The following is a 16842-nucleotide window of genomic DNA, read 5'->3' as shown; positions in this document are numbered from 1 at the left end:
CTTAACTGTTGACTTGATTTTATAGTCCACATTTTTATTTTATTTTGGATTAAACAAATAAACTACACCTCTGAAAAATAAAAGCTGCATTTGAAAAAACATTGAGAGCAATGCATTGACTATAGTTCAATGAGATAGTTACACTATAGTTGTCACCCTTGTGCCATGGTAAGAGGCTGCAATGACAATGAGTTACAGACTTTTGACAGATGGGTTAATGGTATCATTGAGGGTTTTGATAGGGAGTGGCTAATCTCAGTGGTTTAGGGCCCACATCACAAAAAAACCCTGAAACAAAATTGTATTTATTATTTTTGTTGTCTTTGTGTGAAATTCAGCCAAACACAATGGCAGACATCCAGAGAGAGTAGCACCATATTTATTTTCTAATTCATCTGTGTTTGTTTTGTTCCACCACTATGCCACTGCTGTAGTCTGTCTGTGCATGGATCCAGCTTTAGATTCATTAATATGACCAATTGTTTGTTTGTCTGTTTATCTTCAAAAATGCCTTTCTGGACTTGTTGTTTGCAAAAACAGACTGAACATTAGGCATGCAATTAAAATGATAATTTGGGAAACTGTCTTGCATTCAAATGTAAGTATTCTATTCTCACGAGGTAGCCTACACTCTCCCCGATAAACATTAGAAACCTATTTGATCAAGATTCACAGCCACAATTTGTACAAGATATGGTACACACCGTGATACAAAAGGCCTGTTCACAATGTCATGTCACTTTAGGTCTCTCAGAGAGATGGAACGCACTTACAAACATACAATCCACCAGGAGTAAGTTCGTAGAACTGCCTGCGTATGACCGAACACCTCAATTTAACTTCCCACTGACTACAACAAAAATGATGTCATCATTCAACCAGCAGTAATGAAAAAGCTGACAATAGAGCTAAACATAGGAGATTTAATTGGCATAAGTCCATTACAACAATCCGATCGACATTGTTGAATGGCACGTTTTCTGTTTAACCACCCTCTACCAGTAAAACTGATTTTAAACATTACAAAAATCCCAAACAAATAGAACCTAAAGATTCCATTTAAAGCTAAAATCCTCACAGTCTACAATGCTTGATTGAATTGTTTTTGCAGACAGGCACTTGCTCCGTAATCCCAATGCCTGCAGTGAAAAGTAGAGTCTGGCTCTGGCCCTGAGGCCTTTCAGCAAGAGCTGTAATGTTCAGCCATGTTTTCATCCCAGTCTAACTCAATGTTACTACACAACTCTCTGCAGCCACTCACAGTGGGTTGGACATGCCAGGTGTGTCAAACAATTACCCATCAGTGTGTTCATACAGTCACTTTCCCTCTGAGTCACTCTTCTGTAGCTGACAGAATTCTCCAACACATCTAAAAACCTTTCACCCAATGCTAATGACTAGACTGGACCACTACCTTTGGACTGGTGGCAGCAGAGATTACACCTTCCCCCTCCCCTTTTATTTGTTGACGTGTCCTTTTGGACTTGTGTGGATCAGCTGAGGTGGATCATCTGGGTATGTAGTCATACGGCAGGCCGCTGTAGTTCCTGTCCCTCAGGGCCTGGTCCACTGTGTGGATGTAGGAGTCAATGGTGCTCCTCAACTCCGCTGTGAAGGGGTCGAAGGAGGGCCGCTGGGCCCTGCCAGAGCGTTTGAAGTGACCGTCCTGGTTGCTCTGGGCACACATCAGCCTCTCCTCCGTTATGGTGGCATTGAGGAAGGAGGTGAGGAGGCGGAGATGGGGGAAGAGCGCCCTCTGCAGGTCCTCGTAGTGCACCACCAGCAGGCGACGGCCAAACTGCAACCAGCTCAAAGCGTGGGATGCCCACCAGGGGGCATAGCTGTCAACAAACTCTGGCCACTCTGAAGTAAACAGAGGAGAGAAGAAACCGAGGTATCTGATCAGTGTGTGCTGTGTGGAGACATTGCTGACATCTCACATTCAGTTATGCAGCAATATGGCAGCTGAATATTTGTCATCATTTATGAACATCTGTTTGAAACAGACTTTTGACCAACAGTTGACCAAAACAACATCTCTTTATGTGTTGGTTTTTGCATGCCTTAGTTCGCACATAACCCCCAGTCCATTTCCCAAACCACTGAGCTGTGATTGTTGTGTTACCTTTGCTTCTCCACTGTTTGTCTGTGGCGTAGCCAAGGTGTCCGGCACACTTCCTGTTGAACTCTGCCATCAGGGAACGGTAGGGGTTACGGATCAGGAGGATGGCAGAGTCAAACATCTCGATCTCTCTCTGCCCACTCTCATGGGTCTTCACACAGATGCTGCGCCCACTCTTCCAGTAGTCCTTCTCCCCTTTGAAACCTGGTAGAAAACCCCAGATACACAAGAAGATCAAACCTCCGCAAGCCCATGTGTCACAGAGCACTAAAGGTCAAGATCAAGTTACTGTCATTGCTATTTGTAAGTACTGTACAAGTACATACATTAGAATTTCTCTATGAGAGCCCACGGTTTAGAAAATGGTAGCGCGTGCTTGAAAATGAAACAATGATATATTCCAGGTGAAAAACATAAATCATTCCTAGTATATGTTATTATTATCCATCACAACACCAGAGCTGTGTTCACATTCAGCCTCACCTCTGTTGTAAAGTGTGCCATCGAAGTAGAAGCTGCCAGTGTAGTAGCCTGTCACGAGCTCGATCAGGTGGCGTACCCAGGTGTTGCCAGCTCCAGGGAAGCTGGAGAGAGCCACCAGGGAGGGGGACCTCTCAGGTAGAAACGTCCTCTCTTTGCACCTGGAGTCTGAATGAGGCAGAACAATCAGGGTTGAACAGCGCCATAGACACAGGCCATTGATCTATTTTTGAGCTACTGTAACGAAGCATGCTGTTGCTAAGAGTCTAAATTACAGTTACAGTAAAGTATAAACCTGTATATTTGGCAATATGTTATTTTTATGGTTGAAAAGTTGGACTGTAGTATAAGTGAAACTAAAGGTTATTCAAGACTCTCACCAAGCACAGGTGTCTGGTAGACCTGGTAGTAGTAATGGTCCGACCGGTATGTGGAGATGGGGGCAACGGTGTGTGCTGTGCCGTTGGTCTCCAGACATGGCTGGTCCGGTGGCAGACGTTGGTTCAGTCTAAACAGAGACGAGGCCCAGGCACAGTAACAGTGTGGCTTCCTCAACACAGCCAGTGGGAGCTCCTGCAGTACAAACCGAACCAGGACCATTAAAAAACATCAGAGGCATAACTTCAAGCAGTAACTTACAGTACAAGGAATATGACTGGTCACTCATTCCCCCTCTGGTGGATTGGATGTGATTTCACCCTTGGGTAACACGATGGGTGGGTTATTTAAGATGTATGAACCACCCCTGCCCTATTTCCTTTGATTCCTTTTTTTCACAAGTTCAGATGTTTTTTGCACGTTGTCCTAGTTTTTCTATTCAACATAGTATAGCCCCCACCACCACCACACTATATGGAATTACAATTTCTATAGAGACTGACTGAAGATGGGTATTGTGTTATATGCTGATACAGTGCTCTTTGTTTATTGACACTGGTAGTTACACAAATGTAAAAACACACACACACACACACACACACACAGTGAATAAGCTAAATCAAATACACTATTATCATTACATAGACAAGGCAGTGATATTTATCCTAGCCATTTGTGTGTAGAGCAGAGCAGAGCACCCTACTGATGCACCCAGACAGTATGAAGGACTGATTCCAGCGCCTATCTATTTCTCATTAGAGGTACGTTTAACCTTAAACAGTCAAATGGTGTTCCAGTAGCTCCATCACACAGAGCCATGCCATTCTAATCTACCATCTGAGGGGAGCAGAGACAGAGACCGAGACAGCCCATGATCGATGATACCTCACCGCTGGGTCTGTGTGAGGAAGACTGGGGTCTGGGCTGGTGGTGAAGATTAAATAAATGGTTCAGTGGTTTTCTGGGTTTCTTCCTGGGAACAGAATCAAACCTTATCTGTGCAGGTCTCGATGCAGGACTGTGACGTGGAGTTTGACTGGAGGGAGTAGACGAGGAAGGCGTTGGTGGAGTTTTTTGGCAACTTGAAGCAGCCACAGTAGTGGACGTTTCTGACTGTAAAACAGAGGTATGCAGACATCAAGCCACAGCTTATAAACATAGCTAAATGCATTTAATGTATTTTCTCTTTATAAACTGTAATGTTGATCAATGCAAATTATCTACAAGCATATTAGTCACTGCCAAGCTTAAAGGAAACGTTGCCCATAGAAATCTACCTATTATCTACTTACCCTAGATGGGAAATGACTCCCCTGCATAGTGGCTATGGCTCATATAGTGTATGCATTAGTATAGCACTAGTTTCTCATGACACTGTTGGCCAGCACACACGAGAAGTGCTTCTGGGTTCAGAGATTAGTCAAGCACATTACAGCCGCTCAGTTAGACAGTGCTCTATCCAGGTTGCGTGTACTTACATTTCCTCTGTCCTGGGAGCTGTTCCTCCACCTTGTAGATGGAGAGGCGCCCCACTCCCCCACAGGGGGCTCCCCTCTCGCCCCTCTCCCCCCTGCATCCCAGACTACAGTCCTCCTCCTGGGCCCGTGGGCTACTGATGCGGTTACCACAGTGACACTCTGCTCCGTACTCCAGACCTGCGAACCGGTAACCACTGCAGAGAGAGGGAGACACACACCCCTCACCTCAGTGCCTTAGCCCAGAGCTAGCTTTAATCACAGGCTATCATTAGCCTTGGGCTACCTTGTTCCATAGGACACCAGACTGCATAACCCCAGGCCAGCGTGTGAATAAATACTAAACATTTTAATTGAATCAGTCAGGGCAGGCAGCAGTGAAGCCCAGCGTTCATTTCTCTGTGGTGCTGGCTGGTAACAGTTTTCACTGTTGACTAGATCACAGTAAAAGCTCTGGGTGGATGATGGGGGTCCTTTATCCCAAGGGCGATATGAGTCATCCTCCTTTAAGTCTCTTTATCCTCTCTCCTTGGAAAGAGAGGAGCTATCCAAAATGACCTTTTAGCATTTGCTTTGAGCCCTGCCATAAACAGGCTTATGATTCTGGCTGAATATCCTCCCAGCAGTCCACATGGTCTGATTATGTTTGCATTGGCAATTTGTTTTCGTGGCAATCATTTCCTGTGTCTAGACATACTGTGAAATAAGGCCCAGCTAAATGTTTTGTCATAAATTGATTTATTCAGTTTTGTCATGAATTTAAATTATTACTAACACCCCCCTAATACCCACTATATCTCATTCTGCATCTCTAACACAGATCTGGCCTTCCACTTCACACGCACGCACACGCACACACACACCACCACCATCCTGCCACCTGGCTCCCCATTGAAACACAGGACCTATTCATCCCTGCGACTGAGACAGAATAATTAACCAAATAGCAGCAGCTCGCCATGGTTCCTCTAGACTCATTACCTTTCCGAGCAGGTGTCTTGACACAAAGAGCTGGTCATTTTGCGCAGATCATACAGCACAGTTCCCCCCAGGGCTCGTTCATTGGCATCATGCATGAAGCAGCCCATGTAGGTCCCTTGCCATGTCAAAACAAAACAGTTAATGAAAAGCCATATTACAAATCCATTCGTACAACAATATACAATAGTCATTGTTTAGTACAACACACTATTGAGCAGTGGTAACACAGGTTTGCAGCATATTTGAGCCTGTCAGTCCTGTCATTGAGCCTGTAACAAATACTATTTCAACCCAGGTCTGGTATGTAGTCAACAGTTAAACTACAGCCACGTTGGCGTTCAAAGTAAATGATGTTGCATTAGGTAGGTGGTACCTTTGTGCCTGTTATTGCTTTGTAGAGGACCTCTCTGCTCCTGCATGTCTGGCACGAGACCGTGGAACCAGCGGTGGTGCAGGTGTTGGACCCCCAGGTTTCGGGACGTGGGCCAGTGTCGCCCCGTCTTGATGCTCCCTCCACCACCCGACACACCATGGGTGGCTGCCCATCTGGAGCGTGCCCTCAGGCCCTGGCCGGGGTAGGCCCTCACGGCTGTGGGAGGTGCTGGCAGTGCCATGAGAGAAGGGAGGCTGGCGCCGCCTGGTGGCTGGGCGGTCTTTAGGGCCAGGCTGGAGCGCTGCAGCAGCAGGATGCTCCCCGCCATCAGGTAGGCGATCCCCAGGAAGAGGAGGAGTATCTGAGCTCGCCGCAGGAAGCAACGCAGCCTGTAGAGGGGCGTGGCCATCCCCACTGTCCAGCTTGTGGCTCTTTGACCCTTAGTGAGCCACCATTCCAGAGAGAGGGGTGAGGGTTAAAACCTCATTATAACCTTCCCAAGGCCCCATCAGTCCAGTCACACAGTAGGTAGGCTACCTGGCTGCAGCCTCAGATGGTTAATGACTCTCCACGGTTCATAGCCATGCCTTTGGACTGGAGACCAAAAGGACCACTGTGTAATCAGGTCCCTCAGATGTGTGACAGCAGCGCCAGACTTTACAGTAATCTCCAAGGGAACAGAACAGCCAGCAAGCCCTGGAAGCCAGTAGTTTCTTGGAAAAACCTAGGGCATCAAAATAGAAGCAAGCAAGTCAGATTTAAATTGGCAGAACATATTTTTCTGTGTATATAACCTCTGTAGTATATACGAGGGAAACATATATAGCTCGGGGGATTAGATCCACAGTTCATGTTGACTTATAGGATCTAACCAGAAACCGTGGCTAGACGGCAGCATTCGCGAAAAACCGAAAGCACGAACCACCGCATTTAACCATGGCAAGGTGACAGGGAATATGGCAGAATACAAACAAGACAATCAAACAGGCAAAACGTCAATATCGAGACAAAGTGGAGTCGCAATTCAACGGTTCAGACACGAGACGTATGTGGCAGGGTTTACAGACAATCATGGACTACAAAATGAAAACCGGCCACGTCGCAGACACCGACGTCTTGCTGCCAGACAAGCTAAACACCTTCTTCTCCCGCTTTGAGGATAATACAGTGCCACCGACGCGGCCAGCTACCAAGGACTGTGGGCTCTCCTTTTCGGTGGCCGACGTGAGTAAGACATTTAAGCATGTTAACCCCCGCAAGGCTGCCGGCCCAGACGGCATTCCTAGCCGCGTCCTCAGAGCATGCGCAGACCAGCTGTCTGTGTGTGTTTACGGACATATTCAATCTCTCCCTATCCCAGTCTGTTGTCCCCACATGCTTCAAGATGGCCACCATTGTTCCTGTACCCAAGAATGCAAAGGTAACTGAACTAAATGACTATCGCCCCGTAGCACTCACTTCTGTCATCATGAAGTGCTTTGAGAGACTAGTCAAGGATCATATCACTGCCACCTTACCTGTCACCCTAGACCCACTTCAATTTGCATACCGCCCCAATAGGTCCACAGACGATGTAATCGCCATCACACTGCACACTGCCCTATCCCATCTGGACAAGAGGAATACCTATGTAAGAATGCTGTTCATTGACTATAGCTCAGCATTCAACACCATAGTACCCTCCACACCATAGTACCCTCCAAGCTCATCATCAAGCTTGAGGCCCTGGGTCTCAACCCCACCCTGTGCAATTGGGTCCTGGACTTCCTGACGGGCCGCCCCCAGGTGGTGAAGGTAGGAAACAACATCTCCACTTCGCTGATCCTCAACACTGGGGCCCCACAAGGGTGTGTGCTCAGCCCCCTCCTGTAATCCCTGTTCACCCATGACTGCATAGACATGCACGCCTCCCACTCAATCATCAAGTTTGCAGACGACACAACAGTAGTAGGCTTGATTACCAACAACAATGAGACAGCCTAAAGGGAGGAGGTGAGGGCTCTCGGAGTGTGGTGTCAGGAAAATAACCTCTCACTCAACGTCAAAAAAACAAAGGAGATGATCGTGGACTTCAGGAAGCAGCAGAGGGAGTACCCCCCATCCACAGACGGGACAGCAGTGGAGAAGGTGGAAAGTTTTAAGTTCCTCTGCGTACTTATCACAGACAAACTGAAATGGTCCACCCACACAGACAGTGTGGTGAAGAAGGCGCAAAAGCGTATTTTCAACCTCAGGAGGCTGAAGAAATTTCGCCTGTCACCTAAAATCCTCACAAACGTTTACAGATGCACAATTGAGAGCATCCTGTCGGGCTGTATCACCGCCTGGTACGGCAACTGCACATCCCACAACCGCAGGGCTCTCCAGAGGGTGCACAACGCATCACCGGGGGCAAACTACCTGCCCTTCAGGTCACCTACAGCACCCGATGTCACAGGAAGGCCAAAAAGATAATCAAGGACAACAACGCTCCGAGCCACTGCCTGTTCACTCCGCTATCATCCAGAAGGCCAGGCCGGTACAGGTGCATCAAAGCTGGGACCGAGAGACTGAAAAACAGCTTCTATCTCAAGGCCATCAGACTGTTAAACAGCCATCACTAGAACAGAGAGGCTGCTACCTACATACAGACTTGGAAATCACTGGTCACTTTAAATGGAACACTAGTCACTTTAATAATGCCACTTTAATGTTTACATATCTTACATTACCCATCTCATATGTATATACTGTATTCTATACTATCTTAATAATGTTTACATATCTTGCATTACCCATCTCATATGTACAGTGCTATGAAAAAGTATTTGCCCCCTTTCTAATTTTCTCTACTTTTGCATATTTGTGATACTGAATGTTATCAGATCTTCAACCAAAACCTAATATTAGATAAAGGGAACATAAGTGAACAAATAACACAACAATTACATATTTATTTCATTTATTTCATAAACAAAGTTATGCAACACCCAATTCCCCTGTGTGAAAAAGTAATTGCCCCCTTACACTCAATAACTGGTTGTGCCACCTTTAGCTGCAATGACTCCAACCAAATGCTTCCTGTAGTTGTTGATCAGTCTCTCATGTCGCTGTGGAGGAATTTTGGCCGACTCTTCCATGCAGAACTGCTTTAACTCAGTGACGTGTGGGTTTTCAAGCATGAACTGCTCGTTTCAAGTCCTGCCACAACATCTCAATTGGGATTAGGTCTGGACTTTGACTAGGCCATTCCAAAACTTCCAATTTGTTGCTTTTTAGCAATTTTCATGTAGACTTCATTGTGTGTTTTGGATCATTGTCTTGTTGTATGACCCAGCTGCGCTTCAGCTTCAGCTCACAGACGGATGGTCTGACATTCTCCTGTAGAATTCTCTGATACAGAGCAGAATTCATGGTTCCTTCTATTAAGGCAAGTCGTCCAGGTCCTGAGGCAGCAAAGCATCCCCAAACCATCACACCACCACCACCATGCTTGACCTTTGGTATGATGTTCTTACTGTGGAATGCAGAGTTTGGTTTTCCCCAGGCATAATAACCTATCTCGTCCAAAAAGTTGACTCAATTTAGCCAAAAAGCACCTGGATGATCATCAAGACTCTTGGAAGAACGTTCTATGGACAAATGATTCAAAAGTATAACTTTTTGGACAACATGGTTCCAGTAGTGTCTGGCGAAAACCAAACTCTTCATTCCACAGTAAGAACATCATACCAAAGGTCAAGCATGGTGGTGGTGGTGTGATGGTTTGAGGATGCTTTGCTGCCTCAGGACCTGGACGACTTGCCTTGTGTTTCTGTTCAAAAGCACTGCGCATTAAGTAATTTCCCTTGCTATGTTGTTGTTTGTCTTTCCTCTAAACCTGGTGTGATACTATATCTGGTGTTTATTTATTTTTTATTTTTTTTCGGGGGGAATGGATCAGCTTAATATTGCAGATAGATTGTATCTTCTATCAATGTAATTGTCTGCATCACTTCCAATCCCCCATGTTTTTTGTTTTTTATATATATATATATATATATATATATATATATATATATATATATATATATATATTCCCCTTTATTACTTTTCAACCCCACCATCCTTTCCCTACTTGGAGTAAATTAGTGAACAACAACGCCCAGGCCTCTACTTCCGGTCTATACTTACTATCTACACCTTATGGACAGAGTTAATTTTACAATAATTCTATATATATATATATATATATATATATATATATATATATATATATATATATATATATATATATATATATATATATATATATTTATTTATTTTTTTGCTCCTGAACTTCTTCTACTCTCAACCTCTCCGATCATTTTCATGATGTCTTCCGGTTAGCTACAGCACATCCTTAGTTTCTCTGCGTTTCGCTTGTCTTTGCTTAGGAAATGTCCACCATTCTGCCTCAATTAGGCTACACTGGCAGCATCACAGCACCATCTGTATTATATTGTTGTTGTTTCCCTGACTTTAATCAGTGTGTTGATACGTTTGTAAAGCTCCACACTGACCTGTGTTTGTGATTGGGCTTTGTGAACCATATTTTGATGATCTGTACCATAACAAACCAATTACGTCCAATCGGCAACTCAGATCGAGACATGGGAATTAGTGCTCTTCAATAGCATTTTCAATTGGATTTGTGACCCATTTTAACATAGCAGTGCTATCAGATAACATTTTAGAACTGCACTGTTAATATCTGCGTGCTGCCTCAAAATCTAAATAAAGTCCCTACTAGATTATTTCACTAGATACACTGTTACCACAGTGAGAAATTATGACTTGTGATAAAATTGTCTTGAGGAGGGCATATTTATGGTTGGATCCAAAGAAACAGGATTATCAAAGTACACTTGTGGCCTATCTTTACTGTCATATCTTTAAGATGGATAAATCAATGGCTTTACATGAGTAATGATCTGATGTGTTTTATTTTTTTCCAAGATCCCTGAGCCTTTTGCTCCCCCACCTACACAGATGTAACTCTACAATGGAGATTGGAAAATAATGGTGTGCAGGAAGGTGTTCAAAATATTCAGAAACCTTTCAAAGGTGTTGGCCTTGAACGAAACTCTCTTTAGTATTTTGGTCATGTATAGCAGTGAGTCAAGTGCTTAGCTGTGACCTGCAACACTCAAAGAGAGCATAGGCTACATACAATCCAGCTTATTATTTTTGATTGTGTTTGTGAACAACACTTTGGACAAGTTCTCTCTCTAATTGGTCCTCTGTAGCTCAATTGGTAGAGCATGGCGCTTGTAACGCCAGGGTAGTGGGTTTGATCCCCAGGACCACCCATACGTAATAATGTATGCACACATGACTGTAAGTCGCTTTGGATAAAAGCGTCTGCTAAATGGCATATTATATTATTATAATAATTCTGTAATAGTAGGGTAGTGGAGAAATGCCAGGTAGTGCATGACAGGCAAGAGATGAAAGCCACTAACAGGAGAGGTTTCACAGTCCCACTGGGCACAGATATCAGTTCAATGTCTAGTTTTGATTTACATTTGGTTGTTTTCAACTAACGTGAACTCAACGTGAAATCAACAAAAAAGTTCACCATGTCATTGGATTTAGGTTAAAAGTTGGATGAAAAAACTATTAAATGCCCTTAAACTGATGACTTTCCACGTTGATTCAACGTCATCACATTGATTGTTTTTGACTGAAATAACGTGGAAACAATGTTGATTCAACCAGTTTTTGCCCAGTGGGATGCTATCATCACTAGACCGTCTGCACAAAGACAGCAGCCAGACCATAATGTAATATTACGGAATTATGGCCATGACGCTTCCTTTTACGACTTTTTTGCCACTAATTCCAATTGTATGACTTTTCTACTGTTCCGACCTTATCAGGCTACCTCTTCTTGGGGATCTTGTTCATAATACTAGGCTACCAGACAAGAGAAGCAACAGTTTGCACATACACTATGCTCCCACCACAGAGCACATAATTTGTTTATAGTCTTTCGGGAACGGCTAACTTCTCTAACTCTGGTCAACATTTCTAATGATTTCTATAAGTAGCCTATAGAGTAGGCACATTTTCGAAAATAATGCCCGTTGTCAAAAATAAACTATGATTTTTGTCCGCGTAAATCTAACTGTGTAATGTATTTGGCATTATGACATTTATGAACCAATGGAGGATCAAAACAAGTTGCAAAGCGCACATTTACTCACCAATGCGTAATCAGAGTTATAAAATACAAATCTGAATACCGTTTAGCCTACCTTGGATGTCGGACCGTTCGGAACTGCGTGTTACCATACAGAATGCTATCAGATTCAGGGTCGAATCTCCCACGTACTCTGAGATCTAAAACATTCTCTCCTATCTTATATCCCAAACCAGTGAAGCCGCGTTTGTATTGTCACATTTAAGAATCGTCTCTCTGCTCCTCGTCTTTCTCCACTCTATCTCCCTCTCCCTGGCAGAGCAGATTGTTACAAAACGAGATGGCAGGGAGTGAGGGAGCATACACATTTGCATTGGCGATCCCCGACGCGTCACGAGTCCGCCGTCCTTGTTTATGCGAGACGTGTCCCCCAGTGGCCATGAACCACTATGGTATGTTGTGATCCCTTGGCTAACTGTTACTGTAGAAAGCTGCGTGCATGTTGCCAGTGTCAACACATGTATAACGTTCTAACCATTTAAGGGTTACTGTGCTGCCCACCTGCTGTCCATTCTGACATTGAACATTGACCATTCAGCCCTTGTGTTCATTCATTAGAAGCCTCTCCATCATCCGTGCAGAGAACGTAGCCTACATCAAATTAGGAGAGGTGAACGTCTAAACCTGTAGAATTTTAAACAAGATATCAGCGCCACGGACAGCGCCAATTCTGACGGTTACTTCCAGTGTATGATTTTCTTTCTTTCAGACCAAAACGATTGTACTGATTGAACTTACTCAGAAATTGTATGGTAAAATGTAACTACATAGCTAATAATAACATTTATTTTGTCAGGAATTATTAAAACAAGCACTGCCGGTAGCGTAGGCCACAAGTAGGCCTAGCCTAGTTAGCAGTTGTGTTGTCCATGAGGTATTTTAATATATTACGATGAATATTAATCTATTAATATTAATTAATAATAATTAATAATTAATTACATTTCTATAGAGCTTTTCATATAATCAAAGAGCTTCAAGAGCAAAAAACAAACAAGCAATATATCATGACGAAAACAAACAAGCAATATATCATGACAGGTCAACCAATGGAGGCCAAGTACTTGAAAGCTGTATCCCACGAAGATTGAGAGGGTCAGTTCATGGCTTGAGTGGAGAGAGCTGGTCAGAGGATGGTAGATGATGGTGATTAAGTCTACTGATTATCTTGTAGAGGGCAAGTCTGGGAACCAGCCTGACTCTTATAGCCACCAGACTTATCCTCTTCCACTCTGTATAGCACCCACGTGATGCCTCAGCTCTGCTGGGTGCCAGAAAGCTCACCACACAAAGTTCAGAATAGTTAGCCCGTTGTCCTCACTCAGCACTGCAGTATTCCTCTATCTCCCATTCCTCTCAAGCTTCAGACTCCTCAAATAATGTAGATCAGGAATTGGCATCCAGGTGAAACAAAAAGCTGGTATTGTGTCCTCCAGATGCATTTTTCAAGCAAATACATTAGCCAGCTATCTAGCTAGCCAGCCAAGCCAAAAAGTGTTAACCTGTCAGTCAATATGCAAATCCGTGGCTCAAAAACACCAGATATATGCAATAAAAACAATGTTATCAAAAACAAAAGAGCTGATTTAAAAATCAACAATTAAAAACACCAAAAAAAGAACTAAATATATACACATTTACAGGAGCTATGTGCTTAGGCTGCTACTAGGGCGCCATGGCAACTGTCTATATTGTAACACATACTAGACTTGTTCTGTGGTCCTCTGTAGCTCAGCTGGTAGAGCACGGCGCTTGTAATGCCAAGGTAGTGGGTTCGATCCCCGGGACCACCCATACACAAAAAATGTATGCACGCATGACTGTAAGTCGCTTTGGATAAAAGCGTCTGCTAAATGGCATATTATTATTATTATTATTCTGATATATTTTTTATGACCAACATGTAATTGCTGACCAGGAATTTGAGCTGTTAGATCAACTGGTGGGTTAGCGGGGCACCTGCAACTCGCAACACTTTGTAGTTAGCCTCACATTGATTAAGTCTTCTTCAACTGATTAAAACATCCAACTGACTATTCAAGTAAGATATTTTACACTAATATTCATGGTATTAATATATGGAATATGAGGAAATTACATATGCATCTGGGGCAGCAATGCAGAAGGTCTTCTCTTCCTGGCAGATGTCTGAACTGTGGATCAAGCAGCCAGTGCACCCTGCCTGTCAAGACTCAAACAGAATTCTCTATGAGAATGTGAGCCCACATTCAAGGCCCCATTATGTGTAATAGACATACAACCCTTCAATGATTCTGCCATCTCTATTTCCGCCCTTCTCTTGCCTACATGTTTTGCTAAGAGCCCCCATTTACAATCCACTTCCAGCTTGCAATCTATTCCTTTCATTCTGCGGTATGGAAGTGAACTGTGGTGAACCTGACTACCTGAGATGAGATGAAAGGGGGTAATTGCTGCAAGGTGATTCAAATAAACTGATGATTAGTCAGAAAGAATCTAGCTTCCAGCTGTGGGTCTGTGGGTCTGTTTCTCTGGCTGCAAGCATGTTTCCATGCAGGTGAGGTGACTTGTTTTCAAAAACGTCTATATTTCCATTGAGAGCACAGAACATTGCATGTAAATGCCTTGAAAAGGAAAGCCATTTCAGGACATACAACATGTAATTGTAAGGGTGCCGACCCCCCAACTTACAAGCCTGCCCACGCATACATGCACGCATGTAAGCATCCACGTAGACACATACACACACACACACAAACATACACAAATCTCTGTTTTTCTTCTTCTCCGTAGGTGGTTAATTGGGCTCTGACAATTAAAAGAAACATCTGGGACTATAGATTGGTTATCACCTCTGTTGGCTGTGTTCTATACCCTTGGAAAGAAATGGCTAAATTTTTTGCTCCTCTTCCAACTCTTTGTGGAGACATCTGCCTCATTTCTCTGTTTTACCACTAATCCTGACAATAGTTTTTCTACCCTATTAAACTGGGATCTGTCCAACTACAAAGGGAACAAGCAGCTTGTCCAAGCACAAAGGTTTGGGATTCTAATAGTGTCTCTCTACAACTCTCACCACCATTTGGATCCACTGGTTCATAGCAGGATACAGGCAATGTTATACTATAGGTCTGTATGCTCACTGCCAAATGTCCACAATTCAGTACATGGTGACCTGTCCATTTAATAGCTTGGCTACACCACATCAATAGTCATCAGTGTTGGATACTCTGTGTTGACCTTGGCTGTAAAAGCTAATTCTAATGAAAGCAGACAGTGAATGAGGGACCTTTTTACTGGCCTGATGTCCAGAGTATCAACTCAGCCTCCCAGACACTGTAAATCAAGCAGTGCTATTCACTAAGGCTTCAATAGAAAGCTCTTTGTTTAGATGGATTGCAAGCTCCCGATGATGCTGCTGGTTTAAACTGGACTGTTGTGTTTCATAGTAGCTGATCAATGAATTTGTCACATTGCTACAAGTGTTTGCAATGAGATATGATCAACTGTAAACAGTGGAAAACCATTCAAGATTTTGCTTTACGGCTCAAATGAAAGCCACAGGTTGGCCACATGAAAGCCAGCAGTGGGTGCCACAGTGTCTGTAGACTATTGCCCTCTACAGATCCATCTCTAACCCTGATCTGAAGGGTCCAACTAAACTGGCCTGGAATCAAAACCCTGATCAGTGAAATTAGATGAGTTTACTTTAATTCTCTTTGTGAGGATCGATCAGCACAGGGGGCATTGTTGTCTCGTGTGGATCTCATGGGCAGACAGTGGTAGTGTCAACTGCCAACCATGGTCCATCTCGGAGCTCGTCGTTGTGAGTAATCCTATTATTGCTTTGCCCAAGGTCACAGAACAATCAAGAGATTGATTATGAGCAATCCTCCATCTCTCCACCTCTGCCTTTGGGGGATAAACTGGATTAAAGCACTCAGATGACTGTGGAGTTAAGGCTTTAGGGATAGCAGCGAACACAATCAGTATGTCTCTACATGCCTTTTCTGCTTCAATCATCCACAAGTAATCACTGGAAGAAATGGAACTCCCCTGCATTCCAAAGCTGATAGAAAACAGCTAGAGATGCAATCCTCATAATCTGTGAGACAAAGAGTTGCTGCATTGGCCTTCTCACATGTTCCTTCAGCTTCATTCCGTGTCACTATTGGTGTTTACAATGGATTACTATTCAGTCCATAATCAGGCATTTGAAAATGTCTTTCTTTCCTCTTCTCTATCCATTTCTCTCTCTCCCTCTCTCTTTTTTTTCTCTCTCTCTCTCTCCCTTCTTTCCTCTCTCCCTCCTCTATCACTCGGTCTCTCTCTCTCGTCCTCCCTCCTCTATCCCTCTCTCCCTCTCTCTTCCATCCATCCTTCTCTCTCCCTCTTTCAGCTCTTCAGAGCAGGAACAATAGCCCCAAGTGTTTACACTTAACACTGCATTACTTATACATGAAGAAGATCCTCTTCATTCGTCTTTGGGACTCCCGCAGCGCGTGGCATTCTCAGTTGTCTGTAAAACTCTCATTCTATGTCTTCTCTCTTCATCTTCTCTTCATGGCTAGAGTCAGAGCCGATGCCTGGCTTTTACTCAGGGCTGAGTCCAAGAGCCGCTGGGAAAATAGCCAGGGCTGAGTGGAATTGAAATGGACAGATGATAGACCTGGCCCTCATATTTGGCCACTTTATTATTTCCCGGTGTGTGCGTGGAGGAGCTTTCAAGCAGCCCATTAGATTTTCTGTCCATCTGAGCCTTAACATGTCCATTGAAACATGTTTGTCTCATTATACCCTGTGTTTTCAGTTGTTTATCTAATTGGTAACCCACTGGGCACACACTGGTTGA

General features: G+C 43.8%; 1 protein-coding gene across 1 annotated transcript; it reads right to left on the bottom strand.

Annotated features, from left to right (window-relative positions):
• Positions 1–909: 909 nt before the first annotated feature.
• Positions 910–12364, bottom strand: LOC311142870 (sialate:O-sulfotransferase 1-like). Its single transcript, XM_084178572.1, has 9 exons — positions 12067–12364; positions 5810–6533; positions 5437–5551; positions 4459–4652; positions 3972–4093; positions 2983–3175; positions 2606–2770; positions 2126–2326; positions 910–1863 (listed from the first exon to the last, which is right to left on the bottom strand). The coding sequence occupies exons 2-9, from the start codon at positions 6216–6218 to the stop codon at positions 1508–1510; spliced, it is 1755 nt and encodes a 584-aa protein (XP_084034698.1). The 5' UTR covers positions 6219–6533; positions 12067–12364; the 3' UTR covers positions 910–1507.
• Positions 12365–16842: the final 4478 nt, after the last annotated feature.

The sequence above is a fragment of the Coregonus lavaretus genome (genome assembly GCF_964263955.1).
Source record: "Coregonus lavaretus genome assembly, chromosome: 15".
In the NCBI taxonomy this organism is placed as follows: domain Eukaryota; kingdom Metazoa; phylum Chordata; class Actinopteri; order Salmoniformes; family Salmonidae; genus Coregonus; species Coregonus lavaretus.
This window is presented reverse-complemented; position numbering and strand designations above follow the sequence as displayed.

Coding starts and splice junctions, on each gene's coding strand:
- LOC311142870 (XM_084178572.1), bottom strand. CDS start 6,218: ATGGCCACGCCCCTCTACAGGCTGCGTTGCTTCCTGCGGCGAGCTCAG. Junction 5,552..5,809: donor AAGCAATAACAGGCACAAAG/GTACCACCTACC, acceptor TGACATGGCAAG/GGACCTACATGGGCTGCTTC. Junction 4,653..5,436: donor CAAGACACCTGCTCGGAAAG/GTAATGAGTCTA, acceptor CTCTCTCTGCAG/TGGTTACCGGTTCGCAGGTC.